The 22413-nt window shown below is 30.7% G+C and overlaps 2 protein-coding genes across 2 annotated transcripts in view; one reads left to right on the forward strand and one right to left on the reverse strand.

Moving 5' to 3' along the window:
- LOC145306358 (uncharacterized) overlaps positions 1 to 22413 on the forward strand; it is a 50226-nt gene that overhangs the window by 19802 nt on the left and 8011 nt on the right. Inside the window, exons 16-25 of the mRNA XM_080148447.1 lie at positions 574 to 625; positions 2694 to 2743; positions 3297 to 3357; positions 3960 to 4038; positions 5305 to 5362; positions 6007 to 6111; positions 9757 to 9866; positions 12739 to 12824; positions 13929 to 14012; positions 14852 to 14978. Of these exons, the coding sequence (XP_080004573.1) occupies positions 574 to 625; positions 2694 to 2743; positions 3297 to 3357; positions 3960 to 4038; positions 5305 to 5362; positions 6007 to 6111; positions 9757 to 9866; positions 12739 to 12824; positions 13929 to 14012; positions 14852 to 14978 (812 nt within the window). The remainder of the gene's footprint in view (positions 1 to 573; positions 626 to 2693; positions 2744 to 3296; positions 3358 to 3959; positions 4039 to 5304; positions 5363 to 6006; positions 6112 to 9756; positions 9867 to 12738; positions 12825 to 13928; positions 14013 to 14851; positions 14979 to 22413) is intronic.
- Positions 16617 to 20908, reverse strand: LOC145305845 (uncharacterized). The gene is made up of 2 exons (XM_080147666.1): positions 20396 to 20908; positions 16617 to 19018 (listed from the first exon to the last, which is right to left on the reverse strand). Exons 1-2 carry the CDS (start codon positions 20588 to 20590, stop codon positions 18302 to 18304), a joined length of 912 nt encoding a protein of 303 aa, XP_080003792.1. The 5' UTR covers positions 20591 to 20908; the 3' UTR covers positions 16617 to 18301.

The raw sequence follows: 22413 nt of genomic DNA on the forward strand, positions 1-22413 counted from the left end.
TCCATGAGATGCTGTGAGTATTGGTGCAAAAAATGGGGACAAATTTCAAATTGTTTTGGCGTGTGACGTAATACCCCCATCTCTTTTCTAGGGGGTTTCTTTCCTCCTTCCCTTTTCTTTCCCTTCACTTGTGACGTAAATAAACAGCCCCGTCAAATCAATTTAAAATTTGTCCCCATTTTTTGCACCAATACTCACAGCATCTTTCCATGATCCGAAAATACTATTTAGAAAAAGCAAAAAAACTTGAACCAATATATGCAGATTAAAAAGTCATTTTTTGATCTAAAAGTTATAGTTTAGTTATTTATCGCAGCTTTCTGCGGATATAAAAATGTACAATTTTAACATTAAAACCAGTTTGTTAAACTCAAAATGCCGAAGGAACGGGTTAACAAAACTGGTTTTAATGTTATTATTGTACAATTTTATATTTATAGAAATCTAGATATATTACGATATGATACTTGATTTTATCATTATTTAGTGTAGATGAGAACCGGTTCTTATCCAACGGATATTAATCAGTTTCGAAGATATACTGGAAAATTTTAACATGAAATATATTTTTAGAATGTGGCCCAGGAGCACAAATTGTTTCTAAGACAGTTTCATCTTGCTTCAGGTATTATAGATAGATAGATAGATAGATAGATAGATAGATAGATAGATAGATAGATAGATAGATAGATAGATAGATAGATAGATAGATAGATAGATAGATAGATAGATAGATAGATAGATAGATAGATAGATAGATAGATAGATAGATAGATAGATAGATAGATAGATAGATAGATAGATAGATAGATAGATAGATAGATAGATAGATAGATAGATAGATAGATAGATAGATAGATAGATAGATAGATAGATAGATAGATAGATAGATAGATAGATAGATAGATAGATAGATAGATAGATAGATAGATAGATAGATAGATAGATAGATAGATAGATAGATAGATAGATAGATAGATAGATAGATAGATAGATAGATAGATAGATAGATAGATAGATAGATAGATAGATAGATAGATAGATAGATAGATAGATAGATAGATAGATAGATAGATAGATAGATAGATAGATAGATAGATAGATAGATAGATAGATAGATAGATAGATAGATAGATAGATAGATAGATAGATAGATAGATAGATAGATAGATAGATAGATAGATAGATAGATAGATAGATAGATAGATAGATAGATAGATAGATAGATAGATAGATAGATAGATAGATAGATAGATAGATAGATAGATAGATAGATAGATAGATAGATAGATAGATAGATAGATAGATAGATAGATAGATAGATAGATAGATAGATAGATAGATAGATAGATAGATAGATAGATAGATAGATAGATAGATAGATAGATAGATAGATAGATAGATAGATAGATAGATAGATAGATAGATAGATAGATAGATAGATAGATAGATAGATAGATAGATAGATAGATAGATAGATAGATAGATAGATAGATAGATAGATAGATAGATAGATAGATAGATAGATAGATAGATAGATAGATAGATAGATAGATAGATAGATAGATAGATAGATAGATAGATAGATAAGTAGAAGAACAATGAATGATTTTTTACTTGTTTTTGAATGAAAACCTAAGCTGAGCTAAGTAGGATAAACCAAATTAAACTGGAAATTAAAGCTCTTATAAGAACATATGAAAATACATTAGCAAAATATTTAAATTTTTATACAAAATTTAACAATTTTTTAAAATTGTGTATAAAGTTTTAAATTGAGATAGTTAAAAAAGAACAAAAAAATGCAATTCTTTTCTTTGCAATTACTCTAGGGAGGGTAGTGGTACTCTCCCTAAAAATAAGTATAAACCTTCCCTGGACCTATGTATATGTAACTTCACTGTAAAGAAGAAGCATATCTGTACAGCAAAAAGATTTCTTAAATCATTGATTTAGGCATTCAAAATAGTCTTCAAATTTTGCATGATGATTCCTGTAACAATAAGATACAATTTATTCAGATTTCTAAAAAATATAATAGGAATTATTTCTTTATATTTGTTTGTTTAGTCTGGCCTTCTGTTTTCCATGCAGTATATCCTTGTTCCATCAATTCGGTTATACTTGCGCTATTTGTTTTATTCTTGCTTTTTAACTTCACTAGTGGATGCGACCCTAGCATCTAGGAGCTTAGTATGCAAAGGGCGAAGAGATAGCCAAAATCACGACACAATACAATCTTTCCCGATTTTGTATTAATTTTGCGGAACACGATTCCAGTTACGTCATATTTTTCTTTCCCGGAAAAGGGAAGGGGAGAAGAAAATCTCTCCAAGAGAGATGGGGAAAACCCCCTTTTCTCCCATTTCTTTTTTTCTTCCCCCCTTCCCTTTTTCGGTAAAGAAAAATATGACGTAACTGGAATCATGTTCTGCAAAATTAATACAAAATCGGGAAAGATTGTATTGTGTCCAAAATCACTACTTGAATCTAAAAATAAAGTAGCCTAAACTCATCCAAGGACCTACGAGAACCTTTCCTAAAATGGAGAAACCAATCAGTTCAGCAGTTTTTGATATCTTAAGCTACAGACTGAAAAAAACCTTACTTTATGTTGAAGGATATTATTGTTGCTCTATTTTTTTATTTTATCGTCTTGCTTTTTAACGTCTTTGATTTGTTTTAAAATTTAGGTACCTCTCCGCTGGCAACAAATGGTGTCTCTTCATCTTCCCTTGTTCAGGTAAAAGAATTGTCTTATCGATTTAAAACCCCTGTTGTAATCTTATAAGTACAGTGAGATTCATATGAGATGTTATTTATGATTGTATGAAAGTAGCATATCTACGATTAAGTCTTAAATTGTAATTATTTCTTATTTTTAATTGTGATTTTTCTTAAATTTTACAATTCTAGCGGTTAAACCCATAGCCTCTAGGGGCTCTCTAGAGGAGAGACGAAAAAAACGAACCTAACTCCTAAATTTTATAAAATTTATAAAATTTTATAAAAAAAATAATATGAGCTCATTCTCAGGACCTATACGAGGCTCTCCTATTATGAATACTCAATCGGTTTAATGGTTCGAGATCTTAACAAATAAACAAAACCTTACAACTTTATCTAATATCTTGTAAGAGCCTGTGGTTATTAAAACACCCTTAGGTTAGGTTGAATTGTATTGATAGATTGTTTTAATAATTTGTTGATAAGTTTTAGTAAAAATACAAATGTTTTTAATTTCTGAACAGAAAATCCATAATATATAATTGTAAAATCAATATGTTTATTTGCAGGATCAAATCATGGATTTTTCAACCTCAAAGAATTCAATCAATAATTCTAGTGGAAAAACAGGTATTCTTTCATCTATCTATCTATCTATTTGTCAGTCTATCAATGGATACAGAATATACGTGCATATTATGAGAGGTTAAAAAATGTCGTCAAGTTAGGTTGGACATCACTTATTGGTCAGTCCATCATCCAGTACAATGGGAGGGGTTAGAGTAAAGGGATTTGAGGGGGGGATCGTTATTTTTACCAGCTACATGTTACATATGATAATCTTGTGTAAGATCCAAGTAATAATAAATCCATTTGTCTATCTATCTATTTATCTATCTATCTATTTATCTATCTATCTATTTATCTATCTATCTATTTATCTATCTAGCTATTTATCTATCTATCTGTCTGGACCAAACCCTATTAAATTTCTAAAGCTTTTTATTTTAGGAGGGAAAAAATGAAGTGTATAAAGATTTCATGGGGGTGATCTAATGTATTTTTTTAAAAATTTTGCTTTCTGTTCTTTTAAGTACTCGTCTGTGTTTATATTTCCGACGCTATTAGCTGATTTCAAAGATCAAATACCAAGTCGGGACATGGTCCCCAACCTGTGGGCAGAGTTACATATTGACCATGCCCCCTCTATTCTTTTACTTTATAATATTTAGGCCTTGGATTTGATGTGTCAATGTTAAAGCATCAATGTATTTGTGAAAATAAGAAAATACACCCGGAAAATCCTGAAAGGTAAAAATAGTTTTTTATCGCATCGTATTATTAACAGCTTTTCGCAGATATAAAAATGTAAAATTATAAGATTAAAACCAATTTTGTAAGCCCCGAGATGCCGAAGGCACTTGCTAACAACAAAACTGGTTTTAATATTATGTTTGATTGTACATGATTATATTCATAGAAAACTGGATATAATACGATACATAATTTTTCAGCGTGGCTAAGAACCGGCTCTAATCCGCCGGATATCAATTGGTTTTGACGCAATACTGGAAAACGTTATTTTTTGTGCGAAAAAATACAAATCTGTTATACTAGACGACCCTTACAAAATAAATTTATACTAGTGGGTACACCCCTAGCAGGCACGTCCAAGCTTTTTTATTTGGGGGGGGGGGTAAAATTTTTGTAAGGGGGTGGGGGAATTTGTTTTTTTTTTGGGGGGGGGTAATCACCCTTTTTATCCCCCCCCCCCACTGGAACGTCCTTGACCCCTAGAGTCCTATAGGGGAACTGAAAGTGTTGGAAGGGAGGGGAATTAGGAGGGTGGAGGTATTCTCCGCCAAAATAGTTATAACCCATCTCTGGACTTATGAGAAGCTTCACTTAATAAGAGAACCATATTGGTTCAGCGGTTAAAAAAAGATCCTATGTTACACAGATAGATTGACAGACAACCTGTTACTTATTTAAGGATTAAAACTTAAGCAGCTGATTTACAATTCAAAAGTACAAAATGATCAAATAAAAAATTATTGAAGAACCACTTAAAACTATAATTATAGTTGTACTCAAATTAATTTAGGAGAGAAAAATAAATATTCTATGTACATTAATGCACTTAAAGTTAGAAATTTTTCAGAGCCCCTAGAGCTTAGAATAAAACTAATAGTAATTTAAGTAGAGTCATAACTAAAGACGTTAGCAGTTGTACCCATTGCTGCTATGTCAGATGAATGACATTTAATGTTGTATGTTTAATGCTTTGGCCTAAAACAGACTCTACTACTCATTATCTTGCTCAGCTATGACTTCCATAAAAAGTTCGTGTAACGAAAGGGTTAAGGGTGCTTTAAGGGTGCATTAATAGGTACTAAAAAGCGTAATCCTTATATAGAAGATATCGAAGTATCTCGCCAACTGAACTGACATGGTACAATATAGCTACTCATAGGTCCACGGAAGGTTTATAACTGTTTTAGGGGAGGATGGGTCGACTTCCTCAAACGTGCCCCTAGTGGATTTTAATTAATGATAATTAATATATCCATAATTTAGGTTGCAGGTGATACTAGCCCACCTCATGGAGACTGGAATACTACAAAATTGTCAACAGGTACCAGAAGTTTTTTTCAAAATTCATAAGGTACTTTTAATTTTTGTTTAAGTATTGATTTGTTCATTAGCCTTTGGTGTTCAAACGTTTCTATTAAGAAGGTATTATTTTGTTCACTATCATTGGGAATGTGTATGAATTTATCGTCCAATGTTTTATCCCTTTAGAGCCTTGGGTATTGGTAACACAAATATTACATCACTTAAATTAAAAACAATAATATCGCCTAATTTAATTACTTTTTTATCCACAAGTGTTAATATTCGCACAAAAACTAAAAATTACCCTTGACAGTAATGCATAAAAAAACTATTTTTCCAAATAAGGGATTTTGAAATGAAATATTTAACATTAAAAATTACAAGGTCATAGTTTATATAAAATAACTTTAAATGTAGCTAGCTGACAAACGGCTGGCAGCACAGTCTCTATCTACAAACCAATAGAACATAGAACTGGAATTGAAACGTCTAAAGGGTTCTTTAAAATGTTAAGTACTTCACTATTTCTTGTTTTATTCAGACCTTTTAATTCAGAATATATTAATGTACTGCAAGCGGTTTGGCAGTTAGTTGCATATAAAGTTATTTTGACAAACAGCTTAAGTTTTGAAATTATGATTTTTTTTTATTTCTATTTTGTAGGTGTCAGAGATAGGTTCCCTTGAAATGATTCGTTCTTGCCATACAGACGATTATACCTTGCTATTTGGTACTGACGTCATCAAGCAAAGATCAGCTGTTGGACAGGTATATCTATTTATCTATATCTCTGTATGTCTGTCTATCTATCTATAATTCCATACTGATGATTATACCCTGCTATTTGGAACTGATGTCATAAAGCAGAGATCAGCTGTTGGACATGTATATCTATCTATCTAACTTTCTATCTGTCTATTTATACATCTATAAATCTATAGTTTTGGTGTCTGTCTATCTGTATTCTCCTTTACTCTCCTATGTTAGTACATATATCAGCCTGTATCTCTTTATGTCAGTATATTTTATCCTATTTGCAAAAACGAATAATTCATTTAATGTTATTTTTCATAATGCTCCTTATTTTTTAATGTACGCCCTTGCATCTAGTGAGCTTTGTATACAAAGTGGTAGACAGGAGGCAGAAAAATTGCCTAAAACCATTCATTAAATCTAAAGCATATAGCCTAAAACCATCCCGAATCCTTTGTAAAGCTTATTTTTTAGTTTAGTACTTATTAAAATCTTAATCTTCAATCAAGAAAACTTTAATATATTATGCTGTTATGCAATAGTTATCCCTGAAATACAGGTTTTTAAGTTTTTGGTTATGTTTTGTATAATTTGGTAGATATCTTCAGTTCGCGTCTTTTATCAAATCAAAATCAAAATCAAAATATTTATTTCAGTCAACATATTAAAACACAATTATATGATACGAATATTTACATAGGTATATTGTTTATATAGTTTTATTTTATTTTATTTATTTTAATACACAAGAAATATCAAATATGTTGCCTAGTGGCAGGACCTAACGGAAAACACAATGTGTAAATTTTTTAGTATAAAGTGAATTATTAAACAATAACACTGTGATCATGCGGTAAAAAGAGATCAAGCCCTGTTAAGAATATAATACAATAAAATAAAAATGAGATGAAAGTTAAATATCATAAGAAAAAAAAATTTGTATTTCTTTTTAAAAAAAATAAAAAAGTAAATGGAGCATGTAGTTCAAAAAAAGAAAGAAAGAAAAAAAGAAAGGAAATGTACGGCGTTGTAGTATGTTTAAAACCTGGCAATTTTTGCATTCTAATATTTTTTGATCACAGAATAATAAAATTATAGAATAATGGCAGCATTCCAACCAACAATAGTTCAAATTGCATTTAAATGGCAAATATGGCAAAGAAGTCTGTAGCAGTTTGTTTCAATATTTTCAACCATTGTTTTTTTCAAGTGTTGTTTAAATAAATTAAAATTTGGCTTATTTTTTAGATCTTTCAAAATTCCTGCATAATTATTCCATGTTTTTGGTAGAGAAATAAAAGGCAATCTAGAAATTAGGGAAAGTCTGGAAAATGGTATAGCAAAGTCAGCTTGAGTTCTTAAAGCATAAGGAACATTTCTGTCTCGATTCAAAGTCCAATAATTATCTATCCTGAATGATTTAGGCTGCAAACCTTTTAAATAAAGATACATAAAGTTTAATTTAAAATAGTCTATTAGAGCAGGAAATGGCAAAATACCCCATCTTTTAAACAGCGATCCTGTATGTGAATTATATTTAGCATTAGAAATACATCGAATAGCTTTCTTCTGCTGTTTAAAGACATCATTAATAAGACTATCATATGTTGAAGAATATGCTATAATTCCATAGATTAAATGACAATGAAAAGTTGAACAATATAAGGATCGCATTGCTTCAGGGTTTAATATTTTTTGACATCTTCGTAAAACAAAAAGTGATTTTGAAAGCTTAGCATTTAGTTGTTTAACATGGTACTTAAAAGTTAGGGCTGGATCAAAGTAAACCCCAAGAAATTTTATAGCAGGTATATCTGATTCATGATTTACATATTCTAATTTTTTAATAAGTTGCTCATTGGGGGAAGGACAGTCAATATTATTTTCATTAATATAAATATTTATTTCATTCCATGGAATTAGATGAGGGGAGGGATGGAAAATAGTAAACTTTGTTTTTAAGGGATGAAGAGACATTTTGTTAGTGCGAAACCAAGTAGAGACTTTTTGCAGTTCTGAATTTACAAATGAAACTAAATCTGCTAGATTAGGCCCAGATGCAAGAAGTGTAGTGTCATCACAAAAAAGCAAAGTATATAATAGAGTAGATTTGGGTAAATCATTAATAAAAATAAGAAACATAATTGGGCCAAGTATTGATCCTTGTGGCAAGCCAAGTTTAATTTCGCGAAGAGTGGATTTGGTAGAATCAATACAAACAAATTGTTGCCTATCTGTTAAATAGTTTCTAAACCAATTAAGATTAGACCCCTGTATACCTATCTTTTCTAATTTTTTACACATAATGTCCACAGGAACCATATCAAAAGCTTTGGTTAAGTCACAGAAAATTTCAACTGTATATTCATTTTTATTCATTGCAGTTGAAATTTTGTTAAGCATATGAATCATAGGATGAATGGTAGAATTGCCTTCCTGAAAACCAAACTGATTAGGATGAAAAATGTTATGTTCGTTTAAATAATCTTTCAATTGAATTGAAACTAATTTTTCTAAGATTTTACTAAATACTAACAATAAGTTTATGGATCTGTAATCATTTAGGTTTTCAGTATTTCCACCTTTTTTAAAAACTGCTGACACTTTAGCTATCTTAAATTAAGAGGGGACTAAACCATGCCTTAAAGATAAATTAAAAATGTGTGCAAGTGGCCTAGAAATTATTGGCAGAATCTTTTTAACTAATTTAGTGGAGAGACCAGTAAAATCAGTGCTAGATTTGCTTTCAAGTTGGCTAAAAATTTGTATTATTTCTTTAGATGAAGTTAGATTGAAACTAAAATTTGCACCAGCTTCATCTAAATAACTATCAGGGGGACGATCCGTGGGGGGGATTGTCTGCTGGATGTTAGTAGTAACACTAGTAAAATGTCTATTAAAATGCTCAACTATCTCCTCTGTTTGACTAATAATATTGACATTAATGTTCAAGGATTTAGGGGATGAACTGGCCCTCCCACTCTTATTACATGCCTCTTTGATAATGTCCCAAGTTTTTTTTTTAAATTACCTTGATGAGAAATAAGTTGCATACTATAATGTAGTTTCTTCATTGCCCTAATTAATTTATTATAAAGATTCTTATAATTATTAAAAATTTGTTTGCTTTCAGCCGAACGGTCTTTAGACCAAATTGAATAAAGCTCTATTTTTTGCGTCTAGAAGTTAAAAGACCATTTGACATCCATGGTTCTATCTTATGTATATTGATGTTAAAACGAATAGTTTTTTCCTCAAAGTGTGCGTCATAAAGAGAGAAAAAAATGTCATGAAATTTGTCATAAGCTAATTGTGGGTTTTCTTGCTCATTGAATGTACCTTGAAAGTTAGCCTGTTAGCTTCCCTCCCTTTGTAGTTCACCCACCCATATTCGTTGAAACAGTTTTTTAAATTCGTCCATGCATGTTAAGGTTATTGTCTATTTTAAGGATTTTCTACTTTATTATGATTTTATTTATGTAATTAATTGTATGGTTTTGCACATTTGTATTTTTATATTCTCGCTTTTTATGAATAAATGGACTAATATCTGATTGTTGTTTTATTTTGGGATAGATATTGTATAACATATGTTATTTAGACTTGGATAAATAACATATAATTTGATTAAGTATTTTATTCATAAAACTTAATGTTTAGGACCTACAGGAAGACGGTATTCTGAGTAAATTTGTGATGTTGCCTTGCGGAGGGCTGGGAGTAGATTCTGATACATACTGGAATGAACATCATACTGCTACAGCTGCCAGGTAGATAGATAGATACTGAGGGCTGGGAGTAGATTCTGATACATACTGGAATGAACATCATACTGCTACAGTTGCCAGGTAGATAGATAGATAGATACTGAGGGCTGGGAGTAGATTCTGATACATACTGGAATGAACATCATACTGCTACAGCGGCCAGGTAGATAGATAGATAGATACTGAGGGCTGGGAGTAGATTCTGATACATACTGGAATGAACATCATACTGCTACAGCTGCCAGGTAGATAGATAGATAGATACTGAGGGCTGGGAGTAGATTCTGATACATACTGGAATGAACATCATACTGCTACAGCGGCCAGGTAGATGGATAGATAGATACTGAGGGCTGGGAGTAGATTCTGATACATACTGGAATGAACATCATACTGCTACAGCGGCCAGGTAGATAGATAGATAGAAGTATTATTACTTAAAGAAATATAAAAAGACAAATACAAATATAAAACATTTTAAAAGCGAAGCTTTTCTATAATTAGGGTCGGTCCGTGCGTCCGTGCGTTCGTCCGTAACAAAAGGATAGCTTTTTTCCGTTAATTTAGGCATGTTAGTATTGTCCTATCGATTTCAAACTTTGCATGGTGATTCCTTTAGTAGTAATGTACGATTTAGAAAGCGTAACAACTCTATAATCATTACAAGAATGTCCGTACGTCCATTTTATACATGTTGCTTTTTTTACTTTTTTAACAAACAAATTTTTATGTGATCTAATCATCCGATTGATCTGCTTTTTGGTATGTTGATTCCTGGGACTACAAAATATAATTTTATAATCAAGTCCTAAAAATGTAAGTATGTCCATATACATTATCCTGTTTTAAGCAGTTTTTCAACAAATTTACTTACAATTTTGCTTCGACTCTTATACATTTATATTCTGATTATTCAGTTCTGGCACTTTTTAAGTGTTAATGTCCGTCCGTTTCAGTGCTTCGCTTTTCTGGATGTTGTCATCCTTGTCCAGAAAAATATATATTAAAATATCTGTATTTGACTGTACGATACAGTTTTAATAATTAATTTTCCATCTTTTCAGCGTTACATAACTTTATGTCATACCGACAGATGTTTGGAGAAAACCTCCAAGATTCATTGAAAAAGAAATTTATTAGTTTTTCAATTCATAAAGGCTTAACAACTGGACTTTTATTGTTTTTCCTAATGTTGGGTGTTGAACATTTTCATTTCAAATTAATATTTAAAAAAAAAAATAGATAATATTAAGGGGTACTATATCCCCTTCCCCTTTTCCATTTAAATAACTAATAAGACAAATACTAAGCTCTTTTCAAAATTGTGAACCGATTGCTCCAGCCGTTTTTGATATCTTACTAATATACTAAGTACATACATACACCAGGGTTTTTAATCATTGGATACAAAAATACGTATTGACAAAACGAAATTTTTAAGTGTCATATAAAAATCGACAAATAATTACTTGGATATTGCACCAGATTTTCGTCTGCTTTAATGAAATGGTATTACCAGCTGTCTAATATAACAATACCCCTTTTACTCCATCTCCTCCCTTCCTACTGGAGGAACATACTGACCAATAAATGAGGACTATAGTAGCAACCTAATTCGACGACAAAATTTCTCTTATCATAATATCCACATTTATTATATGCATAATATTTGAAGTTTTCTAGGATAGTTTGAAACTTACGTCTTTCCTCTATGTTTAATTATTTATGGAGCCATTTTCAAGCAGGGATCTAAAGGGATAAGACAATGGGCGATAAATTGATATACATTCCCAATCTGTACATAACCCCCCTGTAGATTACAATAAGTGGTTGAAACTTTTGGAGATTCACCTTAATGAACTAACAAATCACAATTCAATGAAAGTCTCCAAAGTTGTTGATCCAACGAATAAGAAAACGTCGCTATAAAACTTTGGGGAAAATGTAATAAACAGCCCAATGTCCCCTCCCTCCCTGCATTTCAAGACATTCCACATTTTTAATACATTTTATATAAAAAGTACAAAAAAATATTAAAAGATTTCTTAAAAAATTAATATCTAAATTGTTTTGAATGAAAGCTATTTTTCACATCGCAATATAGAACGCTTTCCGCAGATATTAAACTGAAAAATATTAAGATTAAAATGGCCCTGTGTGCCTAACATAATTGGTATTGATTTTATAATTTTTCTATTTATATTCGTTGAAATTTATATGTAATATGATGCTATACACAATTTTTAAGTATGGCTGAGAACCGATTCTAATCCAGCGGATAGTAATCGGTTTCGAAGCCATACTGGAAATTAGTTTATTAAAATTTAAATTGGAAGAATTATGTTTATAAGTAGCGCAGCAAAAACAAGCTTAGAATTTTTATAAATATTTACACTTGGTGCCCTGTTAAATATTTTATTCCCTCTCCCTCTCACACCTCTCTTTGGATTCTAAACGTCCCTTTAACTCCCTGTTACTGAGTTAATTTACCATATCGGACGTATAGATGGAATTCCTTGCTTATAGAATATCTGTACGACTAAAGATGAAATTATCTTATCAAAGTAATTTAATGATTTTATTGATTTACTATAACTAATTTGAAATTAATATTCATATTTCTAGTATTACCAAAAAATGTTTACTTTTAAAAACTATTTTCATTGATATGTCAATCAGGAAGAGCGGGGAAATCATTCGTCCAGATTCAACAATATATTAAGGAGTATAAAAACAGACAGATATACATACAAAATGAGAGACTGACATATTAAAAAAAAAAACGGAAGATAGACACATTTAGACAAACATACAGACAGACATTTAGTCTAGAGCTTAGCTGACGTCAATGTTATCATCCTTGTTTATTTTTCAGGTACGCTGTTGGTTCTGCGGTTGCGTTGGCCAAGAAAATTGCGGAGGGCGAGCTTAAAAATGGTTTCGCTTTTGTTAGACCACCAGGTAATAAATCCTTAAAATCTGTTACTATTTTACATGTTTTATATAAGAAAAAGTTTTTAACTTTTTTTAAATTTTAAGATAACAAGCATTTAAAATTTTCAGATTTTTTAGCATTTTATTTTCATGAATGAAATGGTCCGTTATCTCAAAAGTGATTACTTGGTATTACTTTTGTACTATTTTAAGTCGAAAATGAACAATTATATTTATCTATCAATCTATTTGTCTTTTTAAAAGCGAAGCTTTTTTATAATAAGGGTCGGTCCGTCCGTCCGTAACGGATAGCTTTTTAAATTAATTTAGGCATGTTAGAATTGTCCTATCGATTTCAAATTTTGCATGGTGATTCCTTTAGTAGTTAGGTACGATTTAGAAAGCGTAGCAACTCTATAATCATTACCAAAATGTCCGTACTCCATTTTAAACATGTTGATATTTTTTACTTTTTTAACAACAAATTTTTATGTGAACTAATCATATGATTGATCTGATTTTTGGTATATTGATTTCCGGGACAACAAAGTATAATGTAATGAGCGAAGCAACTCTATAATCAAGTCCTAAAAATGTAAGTATGTCCATAAACATTATCCTGAATAAAGCAGTTTTTTTTCAACAAATTTACTTACAATTTTGCTTTGACCCTTATACATTTATATTATGATCATTCATTTATGACACTATACAAGTGTTAATGTCTGTTTGTCCTACCGTTTCAGTGCTTCGCTTTTATGGATGTTGTCATCCTTGTTAATTATCTATTACCCGTCTATCTTTTTATTTATCCAATATTCCAGGAAAAAAGAAAGTTGAAAGAAATTATCCTATTTCTCTATCTATCCAATTATTAATCTATCTTACTATAGCTGCTAAATAATTGTCTATCTATCCAACTATCCTTCATACTATCTATCTATCTATCCAACTATCCATCATACTATCTATCTATCTGTCCAACTATCCATCATACTATCTATCTATCTAGAACACCATGCAGAATCAGACGAGGCTATGGGTTTCTGTTATTTTAATCCTGTGGCTATAGCTGATAAACAATTATATATCTATCTATCTAACTATATATCTATCTATCTATCCATTTAGGACACCATGCAGAATCAGACGAGGCTATGGGTTTCTGCTACTTTAATACCGTGGCTATAGCTGCTAAACAACTACTTGAGCTTGGTAAGATTGTGAATAAATTCTATGATTAATCTATAGTACTTAGTGGTGATTTCACACAAAGCGCTTGTTAAGTACTGATAACTAGATTAAACAAGAGGGGGGGGGGGAGGGTTTCTCATTCCTAACTCCTGCAATGAACTAACCCTGCAATGCTTCCTAGTACACTATATAACCTAACCTGACCTAATGTGATTAGTAAATAAAGGAAAATTCTACCAATCTCATTTTTTAAAATTTGTATTGAAAATAGGGGACGGGGTGTCAGTGCTTAACAAGGTACTTTGAGTGAAAGCGCTGTAGTAACGAAACTACTCTACTAAAAACCGTCAGTACTTTTGGCCGTTTATATGTTTGTGCTGTAGGTAGGAGATGTATCACACTCAGTTGTCAGTAAAATTTAGACTTTCTGACGAATGAGCATTGAATAATTTCTTGTGTTGATTTCTCTAACCTAAAAACATCTACACTATAACTTTCTTTGTACGTTAATCTGTATGATTTTATTCAACCTGATCTCTATAAACATTTGCTACATAATATATCTCATTTTCTGTTGACTATTCTAATTAAATAAGAATAGTCTCATGTTGTGCTTTACTACTTATTAAGTTACAAGCGGCAACACCCTTAGAGGCCTCTAGGAGCCTTTTCTTTTCTCTTGGGAGGGTGGCGATAACCTTTCCAATATAGTTATAAACCTTGCCAGGACCTATATAAAATTGTAAAAAAGAACCATATCGGTTCAGTGGTAAGCTAGATCTTGCAGTACAAAAAGACACACACAAACACAGATTCTTCTACTTTTATATAATTGTATTATTTTCATGTTTGTTTTTTAGGTTCTCCGAAGAACGAATTACGTGCAATAAATCGAGTGTTGATCATAGACTGGGCCATTCACCATGGCAATGGTACTCAGAAGATGTTCTATGATGACCCTAGAGTACTCTATATTAGTATACACAGGTATATATCTTTATATTGATCATTGACTGGGCTATTCACCATGGCAATGGTACTCAGAAGATGTTCTATGATGATCCTAGAGTACTCTATATTAGTATACACAGGTATATATCTTTATGTTGATCATTGACTGGGCCATTCACCATGGCAATGGTACTCAGAAGATGTTCTATGATGATCCCAGAGTACTCTATATTAGTATACACAGGTATATATCTTTATGTTGATCATTGACTGGGCTATTCACCATGGCAATGGTACTCAGAAGATGTTCTATGATGACCCTAGAGTACTCTATATTAGTATACACAGGTATATATCTTTATATTGATCATTGACTGGGCCATTCACCATGGCAATGGTACTCAGAAGATGTTCTATGATGATCCTAGAGTACTCTATATTAGTATACACAGGTATATATCTTTATATCTAGCCAGCTATCTAACTATCTTTCTTGATTTTTAATAGGATTCACAGGTGTAAAAAGTCTTTTTTTCATATGTTTGTTCATGTTTTTGGCCATAACTCTGTCAAAAATGCTTTTTAATAAAACAGACATTTCGACCTAAGATACCTAAACTGAACATCATTTTGAAAATCAGACCACAATACCAAAGATATGAAAAATTATGAAAATATAAAAAAAACCTGCTAAAAAGCAGTCCGGTCGCCATCGATGTTATATGTATAATTAAATTGTGCTCCTTAATAATGGGAACGTTTTCAAAAAGTTTGACGGACATATGTACAAAGTGAATTATAGAGTAGCTTCGCTACTAAAAACTATAAATAAAACTATACAAGAAAGAAAAGGATATTTAATAAAGGTTTTTTTTAAATGAGCATATATACAATTAAGAGCTTGATAACTATTAATTTACTATTTTGCATACTGTGGCCTTCGCCTTTAAGTTTTGTCTTAAATAAATAAATAATTTTGCTTAAATAAAAAAGATTCTTAGGAGGGCTTATTTTTATCTTGTGTCGCATCCCAATGCCAAATAAACTAAAATATCCCCTGGGTCATTATCAAACTTCCTAAAAATCAGAAAAAATTGGTCATACCGTTTACGAGATATTTTGGGATATATTTACACTCCTATACAACTAACGCCTAGAAATGTAAAGTTTTAAGGTAGGGGATGTTAAAAGGTGAAGTTTGGATGGGATTCAGGGGGCTATGGCTCTAAGATAAGTTAAGATAATGAAATACTTATTTGCAAATCGTTTTGGTTATGATATAGATATTACATAGCATTTATAGATATTGTAAATCACATTATTAATATACTATTAAAAACTAGCGGCTTTTTATATTTTTTTGTATTCATTTATATTTTCAAAACATTCAATATTTTTCTATTGTTTAATGTTTTTAAATATTTCTTTGCCATTAGCCTTTTTGGGGCTTCGCTCCTACAGGAGAATGAAGGTTCATAATCTTTTTGAATTTGTTTAAAGGAGTAAATGAAATTTAAAAAGAAGACAAAAAATTTTTAATTTTTAAAAAAATTAAAATTTTAAAATATAAAAAAATTATAAAAATATATAAAAACATAAAAAAATGAAAAAAAATTTTGGGGGGGATTTACATTTTTTGCGGGGTTAGGGGTGTCCCACCCACCAAGAAAATAGCTTAAATCCACCACAGCACCAGTAGGTATATTTCCTGAGATGGGTTTTAAATAAATGCCGCGTTTTTTCGACAATTTTTTAGATAATGTCTAATACAACTTAAATCCATTTTCGTTGCATATTTATTAATGCATCTTTTTAGAGCTGTATTAGATATCATACAAATGGCTAAAATGATAACTTTAAAATTTTGATTTCTTAATTTGTATACTCTGTTAAAATCGTACGGGGCATTGATCTTCAAGATGAAATAAGGTTTAAAACAGAGTATACATCTTAAGGATTCAAAATTTTAAAATAATTATTTTGGCCATTTGTATAATGTCTAATACAGATCTAAAAAGATGCATTAATAAATATGCAGCGAAAATGGATTTAAGTTGTATTAGACATTATACAAATGGCTAAAATAATAATTTTATAATTTTGAATTCTTAAGTTGTATACTCTCCCATCGTCTTCGTTCAATCAATCAAAGTCTAAAAAATTGTCGAAAAAACGCGGCATTTATTAAAAACCCATCTCTGAAGAGTAGAATCCAATCGGTTTAGTAGTTACCAAGATCTTAAGGGACAGACAGACATCAAGCTACTTTATAGATATGTTATTTGCAATTATGAGGCATTCCATAAACCAGAGGTGTATTAAATGGGAACTAATCTCACAAGCATGTTTACAAGAAATAGCCTAAATTATTTGCTGGATAATAATAAAGAAAGAAAGATACAAATTTAAGAGTTTACAATAATCAAAACTATGGCTCTGTCATATAAAATTTAAATAAGATTATCAGGAAAGCTTTTATTGTAGACAGCTTTTGTGCATGTTGTTTCAACTTGAATTATTTAACAAAATTGTCCCACTTTTGCTTTTAATCCACTGTGGCCCTGTAGCGTAGTACAGTGTATCTTTTGTAAACAGTTTTAGTCAAAGCGCATTTTTGCCAAAATCCCGACAGAATCTAGAATTTTAGTAGGTCTACAAAACATCATATCTTTGGTATTATTTAAGATATATTAATATTTTTTTACATACACAATTTAATTATGACCTCATTACCTAATTGTTTTTTAAAGAAAAAAATAAATTAAATTTTTTATAACGGCAATTTAAGGTCTTAAATATACCCTAAAAATAGACTATGTTTGATCATTTACTAGCTTAAAAATAATGTTAGAACTATAAGCAGTAAAAATTGGGCATAAGTAAAGATAGATAATGAGTGTGCAAAATTTTATTACATTTAAACCGTGGGAAGTTCACCCCATTTCACCCCGTATGAGGCATACTTTTTCTCACCATTTCGGTTTTTACCCCATGGCGGCTTGGGAGCTGGCAATATTTTCTAAATTTAAACAAAATGTTTTAGTCATTTTTAAGACCTTTCCAAAACATATTTTAGATTTCATGTAACTCAAGTATTACTTGCACTTCAAATTTTTAAGCAATGTGTCAGAAATTCTCCCTCCCTGCGTTGAGTAAAAACTACAATTTTTTGGTTGAAATTTTGCATATTTTAGTGAAAAAACAGTAGAATTGATGAAATAAATTATTTTCTAAAATTTTCTTTTGAAAATACATGTAATCCTATTTCTAAAAAGGAAAAAAAAAGTCACAATTCCTAAAAATAAAAAAGTTATGACAGTTTTAACTGTTAAGGTCAAGATTTCCAAGCAAAATATACGCTAGGGCCACTGTGAATCCTCTAAAAATTCATGATAAAATGGTCTGAAACCACATAAAGGACAGAAACTTTGTATAAATGCAATGAGGTTATTACAAATACAGAAAATGAAAAAATTATTAATTCTATTTAATGAATCACAAGATTCTTTACAATCCACATTACTGTAAAAAAACAAACTCAAAAATATTATTCCAACCAGAGAAATATAGCTGGTTAGCGCAGCACTTAACTTCAATTGAGTTTTTGAAAATATATTTTGTTCATTATAACATCTATACGGATTTAGGATATTGATTCCAAGAGAAAAATTAAAACAACAAAAACAACAACATATCAACCTAGTAAGTATAGGCAAATGTGGAAGAATTAAACATAAACCCATGTACATATGGGCATAATTTATAAGATCCTTGTGCACACAATAAAGACAAATACATATCAATAATCGCAAAAAATGAGCCAATTGTTTAAAAAACTCAGAACAAAAATATAATATTTTTATACGCATATTATTTTCTTGTTCATAATCATTATTATCATGTGTAGAACCTAAATGAAATAACTCATAATCGCATATTCCATAAAACAGACTGACACATGATGCAATTATACTACTCACACGCCTCCAGTAAGTATCTTCTTTCAATCCATCTTTGAGAACGATGAAGATTTGTAGATTTGTTTGAAAGAAAGATTCTCCTGCAAGCTCTCCAATCTAAACAAACAAAAAAATGACAAGATTCATAAGCAATAGACCAGATGATCAAAAAGTAATAGAAAAAATAAGTAAAAGTAGAAAAAAATTTAATAAACTTTTTGTTACAGGCAAAACAATTTATAGGCTGGATATGCAATGCACAGTAGACCAACTGAAAATGCAAAAATGTTTGGCGCGCAATTCTAACCCATTTCTTTTATGATATAATGACTATTGATACCAAAAAAAGTGTTATGGTAGCTTTTTTCAGCAATGTGTCAATTTTTTGTCAATTGTCGATTTTCATAAAAAAGGGAAAGGGTTCTCCCTGGGGAAGAAAATTTTTTTTCTTTCAAAGTAAGGCTTTATACATATACCTTCCTGAATTCGCCTTGAAGAGTAGATTAAGAATAAAAAAAAACGATTTTAAAAAATATCAATCTTAGATAAAGTTATTTTCAAATAACCGTCAAAATCACCTGATTTTGCTAAAATAGCCAAAATTGTCATTCTTTTTCGTGAAGGTGTATAAAATCATGGTTTCAAAGAAAAATAAAATTTCTTCCCCAGGGGGGACCCTTCTCCTTTTTTATGAAAATCGAATTTGACATATTGCTGAAAAAAAGCTACCAGAACACTTTTTTTTTGTATCATTGGTCATTATATCATAAAAGGAATGTGTTGAAATAGCGCGCCCATTGAATTTTTTTTAAAAGTGGTAATTCTGAGTTGGTGTAATGCACAGGTCATAGAAATTCTCACTAAAATATTTTGATTTCTATTTTTGCTGTTGCAGCAAAGAATATAAAATTTTCTACATAGTCTTCCAGAATCTCTGACAGACAAATGGAAAGACAAAAGGTTCAACACTAACAATTAACCTTTAACAGCTTAAGTTTAAAATTTGAAGTCTCTAAGTCAAAAATTGCGGCCACAGGATCAGGACCTGCAGGATCATACCTGGAACCTAAAATTGACTTCAACACCTGTATTTCATATGAGGATGTACTACTAGAGGATATCTAGTATTTTGGTAAGATAAAATGCTTTATTTAAGTCAAAAATATTTTTGCTCTATACCTGGATAACCCTGCCAGGTTTGCTGGCATCCTGTCCCTGTCAGGATGGAGATTTTCAAAAAAATCCAACTCTCAGTTATGTGTCATACCCATACTTAAAAAGTCACGCAGTTGGGGCTCTTTATCTTTCACACACAGAAAATGAAATAGAAAAAACCGTTCAACGCCCCCCCCCCCTGACCATTAAGGCCCAAGGGTTAATGGACATATATATGGAAACAGAACAAATTTGGAAACATACATGTTTGTATATGTACTGTTTCAATCATTATATAACCATATTTTTTTTCAGTGATAATTAGGTGTGCAGAATTACCTTTAATGTCCAAAGAAATTTTTCAACTTCATTGTTAGCTTTAAATATTGTAAGAAATCCTAAAATTGGTATTAATAGCTGATTGAAAAATGCTGCGATGAAAATGAGGATAATATTACAATCATCATCTCCATCTTTCCATTTCTCCAATTCCAGACAAGCTGACACGATTATTACAAGTATTGGCAGGAACATTATAACAACTGAAACAAAGATTTGCCTTTTAAAACTCTTTCAATTGGGGTGAAGACATCCACATTTAGTCTTAGGTATTAATAACTATCTTAAGAGCAGAAACTAGCTATATCAATAACTTTAATTACCTCAAGATATTAAAAAGGCATATTCCTGAAGCTATAAAATATTTCTTATCAGTACCATCTTTATATATCTCCAAAGTAAAATCAATATCAGTATAAACATCATAAATTGGCAATAAAACAAGGAAGATAAACTTAAATATTCCTCCTGGTATCTTTTTTATCACGCAACAAAAGTCCATTTTTTAAACATAGATCTGAAAACAAGAAGGATGACAACATCCTCAATTTTGAAAATCAGACAACAAACACAAAGATGTAAGAACAATAAAAAATAAAGCTACTTTTCCTTTTTCTATATACACAAAATTCTCTTTAAACTACGGGTAATTAAATTTTGATGCTATCTCCCAAAAATAGGACTACTAATGGCAAAGATATATGGAAATCAGTTGTAAAAGACAAAGGTGGCTTAAAATCTGCTTTAATTCAGCCTGACTGCCATGGATATTTCTAACTACAATATGCTCCATAATGATAGAATTGCTAATATAAAATTTCAGCCGCCTATCTAAGATAGGAGTCGAGAAAATCATGTTTGCCCCTGATTTTGAAGCAGTTCATAGTGCTTAAAACAATGATTTTATACAATACAAATGACCAATGATAGGTCAGTATACATTTTTCCATTGGTCAATTACAATTTATACTGGCCTATCATTGGTCATTATTTATGTATAGCGTTATTTTTTATTATGCGCAGTAAGCTGCTTCTAAATTTTTCAGACAAACAGACGGACATTTCCAATTATAGAGTTGCTTCACTACTAAAAATAACTTATTTTTCACAAACTTTTCATAAAAGAAATAAACTATGCAAGATTATGTAGATAACTGTGATTTTATTTCTACATACAACAGTAGTAATCATCGGGAGAAGGAAACTGGTTTAACATAAGCATAGTTTTTTTTGTATTAAAGCTAGACGCCAGAGAAAAAGAAATAGGAAAAAAACTGTACATAATTATCAAATAATTCTAAAATTAATGAATTTTAAACAGATGATGTATGATCAATTCAAATACCTTGGTTACTTGATTTTGATATACAAAAGTTGTAATTAAGAATGTATATCAATTTATTGTCTATTGACTTATCTCTTAAAATCCCTGGCTCCTCGCGCCCTTTTAAAGTACGCACGTAAGTGACGTCACAGAAAAAGATCGCACACGCTACGCGCGCGTTGTATCACTTTAATTTTACGGTTTATATTTCAGATTTCATAGGGGAATTACTAGATTTCTAGTTAAAATTTGATTCTCACATAAAATATGAAGATTAAATAATTAAACCTATAGTAAATATAGAAAAATTGATGTTGGTAAATATATATGTTCATTAATATCTCTTAAATGGCTGGACTAATCGTTTACCAATTTTCATAGACGCACAATATTTGTTTTAACCCCCCTCCCCACACAACTTATTTGAAATAAATTCAATTTTTAACTATGACAAACTCCTGTATGGTCACTGACCCTAATAGACCTTTGCCAACGGTTCCCTAACCCTGCAGTGCTACCCAATATAATCTAACCTTACCTAAATTAACAAACAAACAAACATAAAACTACCTCTCTATTTTTCTTATTTTTTTTCAAAATTGGTTTATTTAATTTAGTCTAAAATGTTTAAACTTATAATACAGAAGGGGTAATTTTGTGCATTAGCATTTGGGATGTACATAAATTTATTGGC

Source organism: Acartia tonsa, chromosome 14 (assembly GCF_053477335.1).
Source record: "Acartia tonsa isolate MP-2025a chromosome 14, ASM5347733v1, whole genome shotgun sequence".
Taxonomy (NCBI): Eukaryota; Metazoa; Arthropoda; class Copepoda; order Calanoida; family Acartiidae; genus Acartia; species Acartia tonsa.

Bases quoted from the DNA above. Each gene is read 5' to 3' on its own strand.
- LOC145305845 (XM_080147666.1), bottom strand. From the start codon at position 20,590: ATGTTCCTGCCAATACTTGTAATAATCGTGTCAGCTTGTCTGGAATTG. The intron at 19,019-20,395 runs GTAATTCTGCAC...TTGTTTGTTTAG, and splicing joins AATTTCTTTGGACATTAAAG to ATTGGAGAGCTTGCAGGAGA.